The following is a 16,431-nucleotide window of genomic DNA, read 5'->3' as shown; positions in this document are numbered from 1 at the left end:
AAATAGAATCCCATAAGTAATTAGGTAAAACTTGTTTTGCCATTGGTGTCATTTAAAAATTGCAGTTTTGAAGGTTAAAAAGAATAGCAAGACTGCTCAGGTTTAAAAAAAACCCTCAAATATTAATGATTTGTAACTTAACATTAGCAAATGTTAAAGCCTCAAAGATAGTTAGAAGGGCTTTCTAAAGCTGAAAGGATTGCATCTGTGAGTGAAATTGTTTCATTTCATGCACTTCCTTTCTTTTACTACTTCTCTTAGTATCTTTTTTTATATAATACTGGACAAAATTATACTCAAGGCATAGTGTTTCTTAGAAACTTTAAAACAGGTTGAACTTCCACCTTCTTTGTTTCTCTGTCACTAGCCAAGAAATTTGGCAGTTTATCTCGTTTTCTCAAAATGTTTTAACAACGTGTCTGAAGTTCAGTTCCAGAATGTGCCAGTGGAGCAAAGCTGAGGTCATGTGACAATGTACCAAGCATTTTGAGGGATCTGCCATACAGATTCAGAACAAGATTTTAAGGTTGCAGTACTGTGTTGTGTAAAAGTGAAGTTTTTTGCTTTAGATTTCAGGGTAATTACCTTCTTTCTTGTTTTTCTGTTTTTATCCAGTGACTGCCTAGTGTAAAACAGAAATAGACCTTAGCAGCCCAACCTGGAATGTTGGTTCCATCTTGAGTTGCCCTAGGTCCTGAGCTATGCTGACAGGTGACCTTATCTGCTTTCTCTGTGACCAGGCAGTTTAGTGGCCCCATTTAAGAGAAGGGCTGGTGGATGCTGCTGCTTGAGGATCCTGCTGAGGCTGGTGCCTTGTGCCAGTGGTGCTGAAGCTGGAGGCTCATGCCCCATTATGAGCCTTGGAGATAACATTTTTCCTTCCTTGCCAGATGCTCTAACCACTAAGGCAGTTTAGTCTTTTGATTTTTTTTTTTTAATGAAAGGTAGCTGCTGTCTCTTGTCAGCTAAGAAATTAAGGTCGTATGGGGACATTAAAACACAGGGAGGTCTAGTTTCTGGATTCCAGATGGCCTTCAGTTAATGACGTGTGTCTACAGCCAACTCCACCAGGACAGCTTTGCTGATAGGTATCTAGAGTAGCAAAACCCACAGCTTTTTGACTTACTTCAACAGGGTAAAGGAGCAGGCTGCATATAGGTTACTCTCATGAACTTAGGAGCCTATATCTGCAAAGCTTTAGTTTAAACTTCTCAGAGCTGCTTTGAATTTTGTTCTCAATGTTATGGTCGACCATCACATTTTCTGTATGGCAAAGAATGATGCATCCAGGGCATGCAAGTGCAAAGCTGATCTGCTGAGGATTAGTATTTATAACTCTTACATAATATTTTGCAACACTTTTTCACTAGATTTACACACTCTATGGAATATAAAGTCATAAACAAAAGCCTGCCAAGTACGTCACAGATCGGACTGTGGGGACCCTGTGTGCGCCAGCTCTGTGCTCCGGGACTGTTGCGGATGAAGTTTGTGCTGGGGGTCAGGAAGGGTAAAGTCTGACCAAGAGTGGAGCAGTGGCCACTTAACTGCTGCTTTTATAGACCCACAGCAGACACAAGCTGCTTCAAGTCTCGCTTGTGTCCTGAATGACCTTCTCACCTCTGTTGTTTAGACATTCAGCACACTGTAATACATTTTCTTTCCTAGGTAATAAATGAGACAAATGCCAGGTTTTGCACCAGAATTCATTTTAAATAGTAAGCCTTTGAAAAGCATTATTTTGAAACACTTCAGATTATTTTATTCTTTGTTTTTTATTTGTGTGGTTAGAAACAGTTCCACTTCACATATTTTTTGCTTCTAAAATTTCACCTGTTTCTTATTCATGGCATTTTTCTTAGAAGCAGAGATGTATGAATTACAGACTAAGTAAATAAAGATAGTTCAATCTTTAGGAAATTGTATACTGCTGAGAAGAAACAGACAAGGAAAGATAAAAGCATACATAAATAAAATTGTTCACACTCTGTTTTACAAAGGAATCCCAGGGCCTGTGAGGTTTTACAACAGTGATGGAGGATGAATGCATTTCAGGGAGTGATTATTGTGAAATAGATTGACTGGAGGTTCTGAAATGGCCTCAGTGTCTTGTTAGTAAATCTGCCTCAGTTCTGGCTCCTACTTGGAAGGAGTGAGCTCTTAGTCCACCCGCAGTTTTCCTCTCCCAGCTGTGGGCTCTGTCCCTGTGTGTCACATGAAGTGTTAGGTCATCAGCTGAACACAGCATGTGAAAAGCAGCTGCCAGGAATAAGTTCACATTGGGTCCTGTAGTATCTGTGGTTTTTTTCTGGATTGTTGGGTTGTTGTTTTTTTTCCATTTCCCAGACCACCCCAAATGATCATTTAGATTTGGTCAAGTTGATGTAACCCCCCTAACACCAGGAAAATATTATTTTCCTTTAGAAGTTGGGGGTGGGGGAGTGAGGGTGAGAATGTTTTTGCATGGTTCTACCCATGAATGTGAAAAGTTATGGCTGAGACAATAACAATAAGTTTTCTAATGCTACACGTGCTGGATTACAGCTTTCAGTGTTATAACTACAGCACCTGTCCCAGTTCATACACAAAATGATTTGTTTAATTATTTGTTTAATTAAAAGCATCCTGACTATGATAGTGAAACTGTGGACTCTGGCAGTTGTAGGGGAATCTAATAATTTTATCAAGAAATTACAAAACATTAGTTGTGAATTGTCTAAAGAATGCTGTTGTGATGATTACTCATCTGCCCTTAGGGTTAGAATCTTGGTAGCCTCCTTTGAACCTCCAAGGCTGTGCAAGGTTACATTTCTAATGTGAGAACAGATTTTATTTGCTATTAATCATCAAGGATATAAGGAACGCTCCCTTCACTTAAATCTTAAGATAAAAGACTTTCAAGATGAGGTTTTCTGTAAGCAACAGATTTGATCTCTCAGGCTGTAAGGTGACTTGTCTTGCTTTGTTGACTTCAGTGAAATCAGATAAAGGTACACTTCTTTAATATTTCACTCAGCTGAAAGTACAGTAAGTCAGAAGTAACCATTAAAAGGTTCTGCTGTATCTGTCAGTGGTTATTGATTGGCCTGGTCTTTTCTGCTTCCAAAATAAATGCCTGCTGTAGGCTGGATGATCTGCCAGTGAAGTTGCATGTCATTGTAGCTCATCACTGATGAACACTTAATTGAACTTTTTCCGACTAGTTTTGATGGTTTGAAAGTTGATAAAAAGCAGCATCCAATTCTGTCTTTATTTCTACAAAGGAAATTAAAATAAAATACAGTAATGTTGTCTTAGTGCACTGGCAGTTATTTTTCTGATGGCATTCAGGGTCAGTGGGCTTTGAGGACATCCTGAGCATTCAGACTCAGATCAAACAGATTCCTTGGCCATTCTGTTAATTCTTTTGCAGTTTTCCAGGACAGTCAAATTAAAAATTGCCGCTGCTGACTTTGTGGTTGCTCTGTTTACTGCGTAGATGAAACTTTGGAGGTCTAGACCACAGTCATAATGTTGATCAGATTGTGGTCTTGTTTATCACAGTTACTGCACTTTCAGGAAATTATGGTTTATCTGGATTGACTTTTTTCTGAAACATTTTGAAACTGGACATAGTGCATGCGCTGCAGTAAAGTGTAGAGGTAAACTACTGTAGTTGTTATGTTTAAACAGTACATTTAGAGCAGCAGATCCTGAGGTGCAAGTCATTGCATCTGCAGTTTGGATGCAGAAGTAAAGAGGAATTCAGTCCAAACTGTGTGAGAAGCCCAGTTCTCTGCAGTTAGCTGAAAGTTCACCAGTACCTCAAAGTCCACTCTTTAGTGGCTCTCTGCCAAAAAGTGCTATGAAAACAGCAGCACACAGACAAATATATGAATGAACATTTCTTGGATTTGAGGACACCACTGACAATGATGGCTTTTTGCTTTACTTTCTAAGGAGGTAAAAGTTGTTACAACTATTCTGATAGAATGCCTTTTAATTACATATAATATTAGTATCTGTTATATTTTATTACTGAAGATATAACTGTTTCCAAAGTGGTAGCTCATAGGCTTTGAGGTTGGTAGATGAATTTTCCTCACTGAAATAGTATGTGGTTAATAGTACACTTCACAAGGAATGGTGTTTTCCAGTTCTTTAAAGTAAAGAAAGCAGCTTCAGTAAAAACACAAACCCTGCAGATAGTGATAACAGAAATGAGAATTGCATCAGTGTATGGCTGCAGTGTGTCAACTCCATGATTTAATAAAAACACCATAATATTGTAGCTGTGAGTGTCTCTGAGGAAACAACTAATCACATTCAAATCTAGAGGATGAATAAGGCTAGCAAGTTTTCAAGTGAACTATCTGAAACTGATGAAGGCACACAAAGTATTCTGAATTGGCTTCCTGATTTAGATGTTCTTTCTTTCAAAAACAGGGATTTGACTAGAATGTTCCAGAATACTAAAATAAATATAGTACAAATAACACTACAGTTATTATTTTAGTGTAAGTATAAGGCAATATAGTTGTTAAATGAAAGTTGAGGAAATAAAACTTTTTACCAGTAAATACTGTATTTCAGTTAAAACACCAACTTGTCTGTACAATACTTTAGTTTTACCTTTGGTATAGGTATAAGAAATTGTCTATCTGGTTTTAAATCCCAGTAAAAACTTGAAGTCAAATGAATCTGTAAATTGGAACTAATTCAAATGTTTATGTTGCTTCCAAATTAACTGATTTGCTTAGCATATCTTCAGAAAACTTTTGGCTGGTTTTATTTTTTTTAACTAGACCTTTGTTTTTCACCCTCGAACTTTAATTTTTGTCCCATGGACCTTAAAAGAGCACTCTTCTAGAGAGAAAATTGATAACCTTTTTCAGAGATATATAATTTGAAAATTCTGGTTCTTTAGACTAATTACAGGACATTGCATTCTGGAAACCTGAAATCATTTATGCTTGGTAACTTTTTCTATGTACTTTGTTGGTGGTACAACAGATGCATAAACACAGCATTAAATTAAAAAATAGCATGTCTTGGACGTTTCCAGAGTAACACTAAAAAGAAAAGAAAAAAATAAGGCAAAACAGGGTAATTTTAAAACTGTTTTTATTGTATTTTCCATTTTCTGGATGTTTTCTCTTTAGAGAAAATTCTAGGCAGAGATGCAGGTCAACTGCTCTGCAAAGGGAGTGCATTAACTTTCTGACTGGCGAGCTTTCTTTGGGTTCTGGGAGAGACACGTGAAGTGCTTGTGCACTTGAATCTTCGTCCCCTCTTCCCAGAGCCTGTTCCTGTCAGGTGCTGCAGCACCAGCCTGTCCTCAGGACCCATGGCCTTCAGACTTTGCTATGATTTGTGAACTTGTCTTCTCCCTCTCTGATGTTTCAGTGAATTTGGGTGCAAATGGAGCAGTTTCAAAGAAGTGTCAGTTTGTAAAAATCCTGTATCAGCCGGCTGTTTTGCATTCATTGGCCATGTGAAGAAATAGAGCCTGTAAGCTTGTGGCATCCCACTCTTTTCACACAAAATCAGAAGCATAGGAGGGACAATATGAAAGGTCTCACAAAAGCCTGTTGGCATGTTAAAGTCTCATGGTACAGGTTTTCAAACTGTAAAAGTTCAAAAGCAAAACATGACAAAAATAGGTGAAACACTACCCAACAATATAGTTCAATATTAATGCACCAATGAGCATTAAAACTTAAGTGAACAGGGTGTTAGCATTATCTAACAGCAATTTCTGTTATGACAGCAAATGTTAATTTGAAGCTTATCAGGATCCAAATCCCTTTAATTTTAAAACTAAGCTACAAGATCTATGTTTTCATATTTTCTTCTCTCTCCTGACACCTACAGCATTTTTATTTATCCCTGGGGCAAACAGTACTCAAATATTCTGATCTTTCCCCTGTGGGACCATCATTCTGTCTAATTTTAAGCACCTACCCAGCTAGCTGGAGCACCACAAAGCCAACAATTACACTGGAATCTCCACATCCTAAACAGGAGGAGATCCATGTGGATAGACACATGTATGCACATTTTCTTCCAAGGAATGCTATAAACCACTTCAGAAGCAGCTCCTGGGCTGGACCTCCACTTACTGTGTGTTTCTGTGTTTTGTGAAACCTGGGTTCCAGTCCTGCTCTCTGTGCCAGGAAGAAGTGGGTTCCCTGCAGGAAGAGGGAGTGCTCTGTGCCTCTTTACATCAGTCCTGCTTCCCCTGTTGATAAAAGGATGATTTTACTGCCCTGTGAGGCAATTTCTTTTTAGCCTTATTTTCCTTAACTACACTTGCCATGTTCCTGGCATAGGCTTTAAGTAGATACTAATTAAAAGGAAGAAGAAAAAGGTTCTGTCAGTTCAACACTGAATTTTATGCATCTGTAACATTTTTGGTAGAGCTTTTGTAGGTCTGTCCATTTTGGTACACAACTGAGTTCAGGAGTTTGTGATCAATCTTTCGGAGTCATCATCCAGGATCAATATATTTGATTCTTGATTTCAAAGCACTCATTAGGAGGAAATTTTCTGGATAGCTTTTATTTTTGCATTCAAAAACCCAAGAGACTAGAGTCACTGTTGGGACTCTATGAAGAAATGGTGTGTGTACTCCTATTGCTGGCTCAGTAGAAGCAGATTTTTGTAATTTCATTTCTTTCATTGTAACTGAAGTCTTCTCCATATTACCAATGTTTACTGCCTCCTTGAGTGTCAGTAACCCTTGAGTTGTAGTTGGATCCCATTTCTCCCTTTCCTGAAGATCTTTCTGCCTTTCTAGGTGGTCACCACCACCCCTTTGGTCCTGTTGGTTTCAACTACTGTTGTATTTGCTCCCTAACTTACACCAGTCGATGGTGTTTAAGTGCTTTAACAAACAGATTTTTTCAATAACACACCTGAAATAAGTAATGAGGTGATAATACAGACTGTTGCCTTAGCAGAGCTGGTAGTCCAGTAAACTGCAGGAAATCAGCACAAGTGGCAGGTCATGTAATATAGAGTCAGCAGAGTCTGTTTGGTTGCATCCTCCATCTTCACTTGACACTACTGCTACATCATCCCTGCAGACTTTAACCAGTGTTTTTTACCAGTTCTGGTTAATTTTTTTTTTAAGTTCAGAGGCTTAGTTTCAGTTTGAGGTTGTTACAAATGTAGTGTCTAGACTTACAGGTTTAGTTTCCATATAAAAATAACTCCACAATTTGGGATTAATGGAGCTTAGAAGTTTTAAGAGTTTGTGTCATCTTTGTGTGGGTTTTTTCTTCTATTTTAAGTTGACTTGAGTTTGCCATATGTATTTTAATGTATCATGTGTCTGTAGCTTGAGAACACATGAGAATGTCTTCAGTACTTTAGGTCATCTTTTGTGCAGTTTCTGTACAAACAACCAGTGATCTTCAGGCTTTTTGCCAAGACCTTTATTTCTGTGTTTCTAGGAGCTGTTTGTGTCACTGCCACAGTTCACCTGTAACTACTGCAGCCTATTTTAACAGCATCAAATACTGCCTGCTTTGGTTTTCTGAGATACAGCCTCCACCCTTTCCTTTTCTAATGGCCTGAGCCAGATATGCTCCTTTTCACCTTTGTGTCATCTGTTTAATGGCTGGTTTTGTATCCTTGCAGCTGCTAAATAAAGTTGTCAAACAGTGAATGCTTTAGAGGAAGGAGCTCAGGTTATGGGGATAGATTTAGATACAGTAAGAATTCCTTTTAAAAATATAATTGGAAATAGTTACATAGTGAAGCAGTCTTGTACCTTTTTGCATCAAATGCAATATACTGTCTTCATTGTTGAGAATAGCTCCAGACAACAATGTAAAAAAATGGTAGTAGGTACACATTGAAATGGAATTGGTGGAATTTGGAATTGGTGTGCATCTCCTATCTGCCATAAGATACATAAAAAGTAAAGTTTTGAGTTCTAACAATAAATCTTTGCATTGGTAACATGAGCTTGCTGCTGCTTAGTTCTGATTAAATAAAAATTAAAGCCTTTTAAAATAGTTTTATATTAGATATATATATTTCAAGTTTATAGGAAACTATTGTACTTCAGACTAGCCTCCTTCATAACCTGAACAGAATTTTATATTGCACCATATTCTTGTCTTGTGGTTAAGACCAAACATGTTTCTAGAAAGACATCATTTTGCCGCTTAAGACTTCAAGCAGTAGAAATTCCACCATGTCCCATAGTAAGTTATTGACTGTCCTCACTAAAAAAAAAAATCTGTGTCTATTCTGACTTCTGAACACTTCATATAGATGTAGATTTTAGTAACTAGATTTTTGTAGTTTGTAAACAAACAAAACCCAGAACAGCTGTTCATATACGTGTGCATGTATATAGGAAAATCTAGAAATTTTCCTATATATATATGCATGATTGAATCAGTCCTCAGTCTTTCAGGTGAGGCTGGAAAGATTGCATGGAAATTGTTCTCAGTACTTGCTTGTCATAGTACAGGGAGCTGTCTCTTTAGACTTCCAGGATTATTACCATAGACAAATCATTCTTGCCTTTAGACTTACACAAGCAACCAACAAAAAGATGCACTGGGAAATGCAGGATCATTACCATAGACAAATCATTCTTGCCTTTAGACTTACACAAGCAACAAAAAGATGCACTGGGAAATAAATGTGTTTTCAAATATACAGAAAAAGATAATTGCACAGGAACATCAAATAACATCATTTCTTGTTAATAAATTGGGATATTTTCACCAAAAACTGAATGGGAGAAACATCCATATTTAAAGTAGCAATGAAGAAACTCGTTGGGATATTTTCACCAAAAACTGAATGGGAGAATAAAGTAGCAATGAAGAAACTCCATTTTACATAATACTTAGAAGATTTGTTGCCTTCAAAAATCTGCTGGTGGTTTTCTACATTTATGTAGTTGTTAAAGCATCCTTGCAGTGTGAGTGATTTGATTCAATTTCTGCCTAAAAGAATCTGAGTGTTCCTACCTTCCAAGTGTTTCCACTCTTCAACAAAGGTATCCCTAGAATCTCTACTATTGAAGCTATTGCAGTCTGTCTGAAATAATGAAATATTAAATTAGCCAAAGAGAGAATGAGAAAGTCATTCCTGAATTCTGATGTCATGGATTATATCTCCTTCCTCAGGTTCAGATACCTTGCTTGCTCAGTATGTAACCAGTTCTATTGTACTTGTGAAATGCATACTGATAAAGATGATATAATTGTCTTTATTGGGATTTGGTTTTGTTTAAGAAAAAAAAAAACACCTTGTATAATCTTTTAAATAGGCTAAATTGGTTGCAAGAGGCAATTTTTAAAAAAAAAATCAGTTTAGTTTTCCACTATCAAAAGGTTTGTATGTTCTTGTGGGGAGCTTTACCTCCCAACTCAAAAGAGTTCACATCCCAGAAATGCACCTTACTATGCCAGTCTTGCACTTTATATCAGAATTTTCACAAGCAGTTATATTTGCATTATTCAGGGTACAGTGGCCTTTCTACTCTATTTAAAAATTAATTTCATGAAGCTAGTATGACTTAAAGTTTCTCAGGGCTCTTTACAGTTCCTGATTGTCTGGGACACTTTTATGCTGTTGAGGAAGGAAGGACCATCTGTAAAAATTGTCAGTAGTGTGGGAACTTTCTTGGCATGTTCAAAGCCTTCTCTGAAGCTAAATGTAACAGCATTGTAACAGGTTCCATGGTTTTACATTTAAATGATAATGTAGGTCTTATCTAATATTTCAGAATTCCTTATGTTGGAAACAATGCAAGTTAAACATTTGCTAATCCCACTGTATCCCTTCTTTCAGGTAAGGAACAATCTTCAGGAGAGATAAACATGCACCCTGTCTCAGCAGCTCCACTCTCTGTGTTTAGCAAAGAATCAAACTCCTCAAAACACAGCGATCACCATCACCATCACCACCATGAGCACAAGAAAAAGAAGAAGAAACACAAGCATAAGCATAAGCATAAACATAAACATGATACTAAAGAAAAGGAAAAGGATCCCTTTGTTTTCTCTAACAGTCCAGCCAGTGCACGATCAATCCGTTCCCCATCACTTTCAGACTGATACTGATGACTTCTCTGGAGTTCAACTTGGACTACTCTTGGAGTGCTTAGAAGGATGTACATAACTATAGCTTCTATCTTTTTTTATGGAACTAAGAATATGTGAATTGTCTTAGCAATTCAGAAGCTCTGCCACTTTTGAAGCCTTCTTTTTGCATGTGTGGTTGTTGAAATCTGATTCAAAAAATATGGTTTATGATTCTGACTCATTTTGTATTTCACTGTTCTCCACACCTCCCACTCTTTTTTTCCATTTTAAACAAAGAAAACAGCCCTTTATGTAAGGGCCCCATGTCCACTGGCAACCCCCTGCACATCACGCTTACCATGTGTATTGCCAGAATCAATTATGGTTTAATCCTTTGAAGAACGTTAGAGGCAGAGTATGTTTTAAGCAGAAGCCAATTGCCAAGCCTTTGGTGACAGACTGTTTCCAGAGCAGTATTGTATAACTAAGTGTGAGCTCCTCAAAAGACAGGGATTTTCTTTAGCCTTCAGCTGACCTGTTTCTTGCTTTAACCATTGCAACATAATGTCAGACATCTAAAAGAACAACAGTATGTAGAGCATTTGCATTTTTCAGATACTAAAACTCTTGAAAAATTCCAGGCTGCTTTTAAGCTGGTGGTATTTATTATGGATATGAACCTTTTAATATGAATAAATTCTGCAATTGTTTTTGGAGTTTTAGCAAAATGCATAATGCATGTTTTGTCCTGTAATCAGGCTTTTAAAATCCAATAAAGTTTGCGAATTATTTTGACAGAGGCAGAATTTTTTCTTCAAGCTTACATTGGAATATGCTTTTGAAAGATGCTTGCTAAAATTTAAAAAAATTCTGAAAAGTTTAAAAATTAAAATATTGAAAAATACGTATTTCTTCCTCCTGACGGGTGGTTTGTTTGAAAGCAAGATCAGCTCATGAATCCACAGGAGAACTATATCAGTGGATTAAACTAGGTCTGGGACTTGAAATGATGGATGCATTTAAATTTCGTTAGCTGTGTTTTATGCAGTGTACTATTTACACTTAGGAAGTGTTTTATTTAAAAACATAATTTTTAAAAAGTTTTAATAATAGAGATAAGTAATCTCTGCCACTTTATGTCTTTTCTTTATATGTGTAGAGGCAGTATTTTATTTCCATATACTAGCTAGCTTCTGTTGCCCAGAGTTCACATAGCGCTCTGTAAGATAGTTGTATTTGAGTTAAATATTTTTTTTTATCAATTTTCACAAATTTTCATGAGAGTGATTCTCCTTCTTAGAGCAAAGGGAGAAAGTTCAAGAGGGACCTCATAAGAATTTTTTTAAGCCATATTCTGTTTCATGAAAGTTAATAAATACTTTTATATTCTATACCTGCTGGTGAATCCTGTAGTTCTTGGAATAAAAAGTTATCTGCAGACTAGAAAGATGATAGGCTCAGGTGTTTTGTAATATGCATATACTTACTTGGTTATTCAAACACCACATCCTTTTAATACTGCATGGATAGTTGTGCTAATCGTTGCCCTTGGAACCCGTTTGGGCTGGATTCAGACACAACAGCCCTGGGCAACCCTGCAGCCTCTCCTGATCTGCTGCTTTGGAAAAAAAAAAAAAAAAAAAAAAACCCAAACACCTGGGTTCCCTTCTAGCAGTAACTGGGAGCTCTTGGAACTTAAGTGAGCTAAAGGTGCAAGAGAAACACCTAAGCATGGGCTGGATGAGGTGCTGAGCATGTTTTGGGTACTCACCATGGGTGCAGCTCAGCTCAGCACTCCTTGAGACAGCAGTCATAGCTCAGTGGAAATACTCTGAGGTGTTTTTCCCTTGGCTAAGCAGTGATGTAACAGTGCCAGGGGTGTTTGTGGGAGATCTGGGCTAATAAGCAATGAAAGCTGGCATTGTTTGGGAGATTGAAGGCAGATGCATTTATGTTTTAAAAATGAGGTCATGGATAATTTAGACTGGTGTAGTTTCTACTTTCAGAGATGTGGATTTACACTCTTAGGCTGAGAGAAAATGTATTGTTCAGTGATACAGGCACAGAACTGAGGCAGACTTGTAGCACAGGAATTCTGCCATCAGAGGTTTTGCTGTATGACTAAGTGAACTATTAAATACATGCTGAGACAATATGGTGAAGACACTGCCAACAGAAAATTGGAAGGTAGGAGAGGGAGGGGGAGAATCTGAAAAAACTTTCTCTAATGCAGTTTCTGAGGTTACATCATGTTCCTGGTTCAGAATATCCATTAGTGTATTTGATGGAATACAAAGTTTGAGGTCTGCAGGTGGTGCAACATGGACAGGCTATGTTCACAAACTGGTGAGTGTGCTCAGAAATCAGAATAATTCGGCAGATGGCACAGGTGATGCAAAAAAAGCAAACAAATTCAGAAGGAATGAATGTGAAATGCTGAGCTCCAGGGAAAAGGAAGTGCATGAAAGCAAACCATTCTCACCATCTAGTATGGTGCAGTGAAAAAAGCATCTGCTTGCACAGAGGTGAGCAGTTTGATACTATTGCAAAGTAAAAGTCGCTTAAGGATTAACAGGAATTTTTCAATATAAGTTGTGAAAGTAATTATTCTATTGAGTGACAGTGATTTGCAGCAAAATATTTTTAAGAAATAAGTGAGCAGATGGAAATGCGGTAACATTGCATATAAGAAAATATATAAATGGAACTGAGTGTTCCTGGTCTAGAATAAATGAAGTCTGAGGGAGGAACTTGCCCTTCACATACCTAAAATATTGCTACAACAAAAAATGTTTATCAGTTGTTATATTTCCTTTGGGAAGGGAGGTATTAGCTTTATCCACAAGAAAAAATATTTTTGTTGAATATTAAGATGAAAAGCATTCCAACAGGCACACAATGATGATGTGAAAACTCATTTCTTTTAGGCTTTTAAGCAGCAGATTGGCACACATCTGGAGGGGATGTTTATGGGATGCTTCACCCTCCCACAGTGCAGGGACCTCACTGCTATGGCTGCTCTCGTGGTTTCTTTAATCTTCTGTTTTTGTCAGTGAAGTTCTTGTGGTGCCTCCCTGGATGTGAGCAGCACTTGCAGAAGGTTTAGGGAACTGAGGTCTTTGCCTGCCAAAGATCTCACCAATTGTGGTTTAGCTTGAGTTTTTCTTCTGCTGAAAAACTGGTTGACTATTTTTATTTGCTTTATTTTTAACTGGTTTGACTATTTCAAAGTTATAAACTGACATTGATTCAAGTTAATATTTGATATTTGGACGGTGGATTAATCTCTCTGTTCTCTCCACCTTCAGACCTCATAGGTTGCCTGTAACCTGTGCAGTTGCTTTTGATCTGGGTTCTCAGTTTTGGTTAAAACTCCTGTTTTATAGCGCACTCTTCTTAAAACAAAAAAAAAATATTTTGAGTGGGGTGTTAACCAAATGCTGCAAGAATGCACACTACATGTATAAATAGAAATTAATGTGTTGAAAATAAGCAAAGCAGTCAAAGTCTGGAGAATTTATTTCAGTATATCAGCTTTTAACATTAATTCCTTTATTTTGTTCAATATAAACATTAGAATACACATAAGTGTAGGGCAAATATGTAATGCTAAAATACCTGTATGTGTTTCTAATGCAGACTTTTCATGGGTTTTTTTCTTTATCTCTCAGTAGTATTACAGAATAAAATGTTCACAAAGTAAAGACTGCATCTCTTAAATTTGTAGGCATGCTGAAGCATCTAATGAGGACATAGCTCCTGCCCTTAGGTGTCCAAGTAAGCAGGAGTTTCAGGAGTGTCCCAGAGCTGTGGAGGGAGGGACAGCAGGATGCACCTTCGTGGAGTCCTTGGGTGAGCCTGTAGATCTCTGTATCAATAAACTCTGCTGTCCATAAGGTGCTCAGGCTGACACAAGGGCTCCTGTCAATGAAAATTAGTGTCTTACACTGTTCACCTTTTGGGAATATAAGAGCTTCTTAATTTTAGTTGTTTTCATATTCATAGAAAGAAAATTTTTACAAATTCTAATACAAGAAATTTTGAGTCCTTATTTTCAGTTCTTTATGATTATTCTCAGAACTTAAGAACCCAGTTTTTAATGGAGCATTGTTACTAAACAGCAGGCCTTAAAATAGACAAGGCAAGTAAAAATGTTTTAGATTAAATTTAAATACTTTTGTTTCAGTTTTTATATATTCATTAAAATACATATTCTAAAATATATATTTACTTTCTGATGTTATAATTTTAAATGACAATCATATATGAGTGTTTGCATATGAATTAAGTCACAGCAGCTAATATTTAAAGTTTACATTATTCCATAGTTATCTAATACCATAAATACAGATATTCTGAACACATTTCTAAGGCTTTATTTTACTATTATTTTTGTCCTGATAAATCTACAATGTATATGTCGAAGAGTCAGGATTTCATTTGAAAGACTTTGCATTTTACTGAAAAATCCTTCAGTTAGTGTGGTGCTTAGGTCATGGTAACCACCATAAAGTGACAGAGCTAATGAAAGCATATTTAGCTGGATTTCCTTAATCTCTGAATGAATCTCTGTGGGCATGCTTTGGGCTGGTTTAACAGCTTGTCCCTGCTGCAGCAAGCAGCTCTCTTTCCCCCACAGCTCCTGACCCCACAGTTGCATGTAGGATTTTTTTGCTAACTAGGCTCTTCTGTGGCCTGATACAACTCTAACCCATGAATAAAATTGGGGTTATTCTTGCACTGTTAGTGAGCTGAAACCTTTGGGCACAGGCTGAGTAGGCAGCGAGGCTCATGCCTGGCTTGTGAAGTCAAGGGTGGAGTGGGAAGAGGGAGGGAGGGAGGCGTGAGCAGGAACAAAACCCTCTTTGGCAGCAGCAGCCAGTTCATCTGGCTCCACTGCTTCTTGGGACTTTGCTCCGAGAAAATCATACAATAGGGAGAATTCAAGTTTTCACATCTGCGCCTCTTTGGGAGTCTTAATTTTGTTGGGAATTGGTTGAGTGATTGTTTTGAATCAGATTCATTTTGGACAATTTGGAAGGTTGGAGTGAGATGAGCTTATTAATTTTTTTCAGTTACTTTTTTTTATTTGCTGTGTTAAAAAAAAAAAAAATTGGTCTCAGCTATAGAGTGGAAAGGAAACTCGCTTCAGAAATTACTCCAAAAGTCATTTCAGGTCAAATAGAGTTTTATTAATTACTTTTGTTATGATGATTATGATTATTATTATTAATAATAATAATAATGTATTTTTCTTTTATCCACGGAATTGAATTTTACAAGAGTTAATCTGAAGCAATTCACTCTGAAAATGCACTTTTCATTTTCTAAATATTCCTATATTGTAAATAAAGCACACTGTAAAGTGTAAGTAACTGGTTAAATCTCTAAATTTAAAAATTCCCTTTAAAAAGGCAGAGTTTGAAAGCAGAGTACAAATGAAAGTACATTGCAAGACCTGATTGATTCTTCCCCTTTTCAAAACCACATTTCTGGAGAAAAAAAAGTCTCTTTTGAAACTTGCATGTTTTTAGCTCATTCCCCACCCAGGAGCTGAATCACAGCATATGGGGGAAGAAGGTTTCTTCGAAGTTTTGAAACTATTTGACTACAACTTTTCGAGCTGATGCGGAGGTCATGGAAGTTTTTCACAATGCATTATTGTCTTGCTAGTTTTAGTCACTTAATTCCTAGTTTTTCTGTACAGTGAAAAACTTGAGATAGGGAGGAAGAGAAGGGTCTGGGATGGTCTGTTACCTCAGGGAAGAGAAGCTTGGAGAGAGTAAAGGTCTCCCATCAGCTCTGTCACTCACCCTCCTTAGGCAGCTGCTGCTGCTTTTAGGTATCACAGAGCTGCTGCTGTCATCACTTGTTCTCCTCTACTATTTCTTTGCCTTCAAGTCTTCTTCCAGTTCATAGACGTAATAGATGTCAGAGGGATGTCCAGGCTTCCAGAAAGACAAATCACTCAAAGACATCCACTAAAGCAGAGGGTTTAAGCTGCTTAGGAGCAGGTTGATACCCTGCACTTGGGGATTTGAGTCTTGTCATGGCTTTTCATGGTCTCTTCCCAGCTCTGTGGCCAGCAGGCTGCTACAACTTATTTCTCCTCCCTGAGAACCAAACACAGACATTCCTTGTCCCTTGTGGACATTTTACAATTCCAGAGTCTGTACAAGCATCTTGCTTGTGTTTGGAACAGTATGTATAAAAATGCTTTTCCATCTCAAATGTCATTTTATAATGTTGGAATTCTTGTGTGTTACTGAGTAGTTGACTAATTTCAAAATACTGAACACTTTCTGTTGTTTTTATTTTGAGAGTCAGATTTTTACAGAGACATATTTTTTATAGAACTGAAAATCTTCCAGGTGCTCTATGAAACACTCAGCACGTA

At 37.2% G+C, this 16,431-nt stretch overlaps 1 protein-coding gene across 3 annotated transcripts in view; it reads left to right on the top strand.

Moving 5' to 3' along the window:
* The window catches only part of TAF2 (TATA-box binding protein associated factor 2), a 60,136-nt gene extending 48,455 nt beyond the window's left edge, over positions 1 to 11,681 (top strand). For all 3 annotated transcript variants that reach the window (XM_039715393.1, XM_039715392.1, XM_039715394.1), the window contains one exon: positions 9,802 to 11,681. In XM_039715393.1, the coding sequence (XP_039571327.1) occupies positions 9,802 to 10,067 (266 nt within the window). In that variant the 3' untranslated portion in view covers positions 10,068 to 11,681. The remainder of the gene's footprint in view (positions 1 to 9,801) is intronic.
* The last annotated feature ends 4,750 nt before the right edge of the window (positions 11,682 to 16,431 follow it).

The sequence above is a fragment of the Passer montanus genome, unplaced genomic scaffold (genome assembly GCF_014805655.1).
Source record: "Passer montanus isolate IOZ18808 unplaced genomic scaffold, ASM1480565v1 scaffold33, whole genome shotgun sequence".
NCBI lineage: Eukaryota > Metazoa > Chordata > Aves > Passeriformes > Passeridae > Passer > Passer montanus.
Note: the sequence above shows the minus strand (reverse complement) of the source record. Positions and strands in the feature narration are given on the sequence as shown.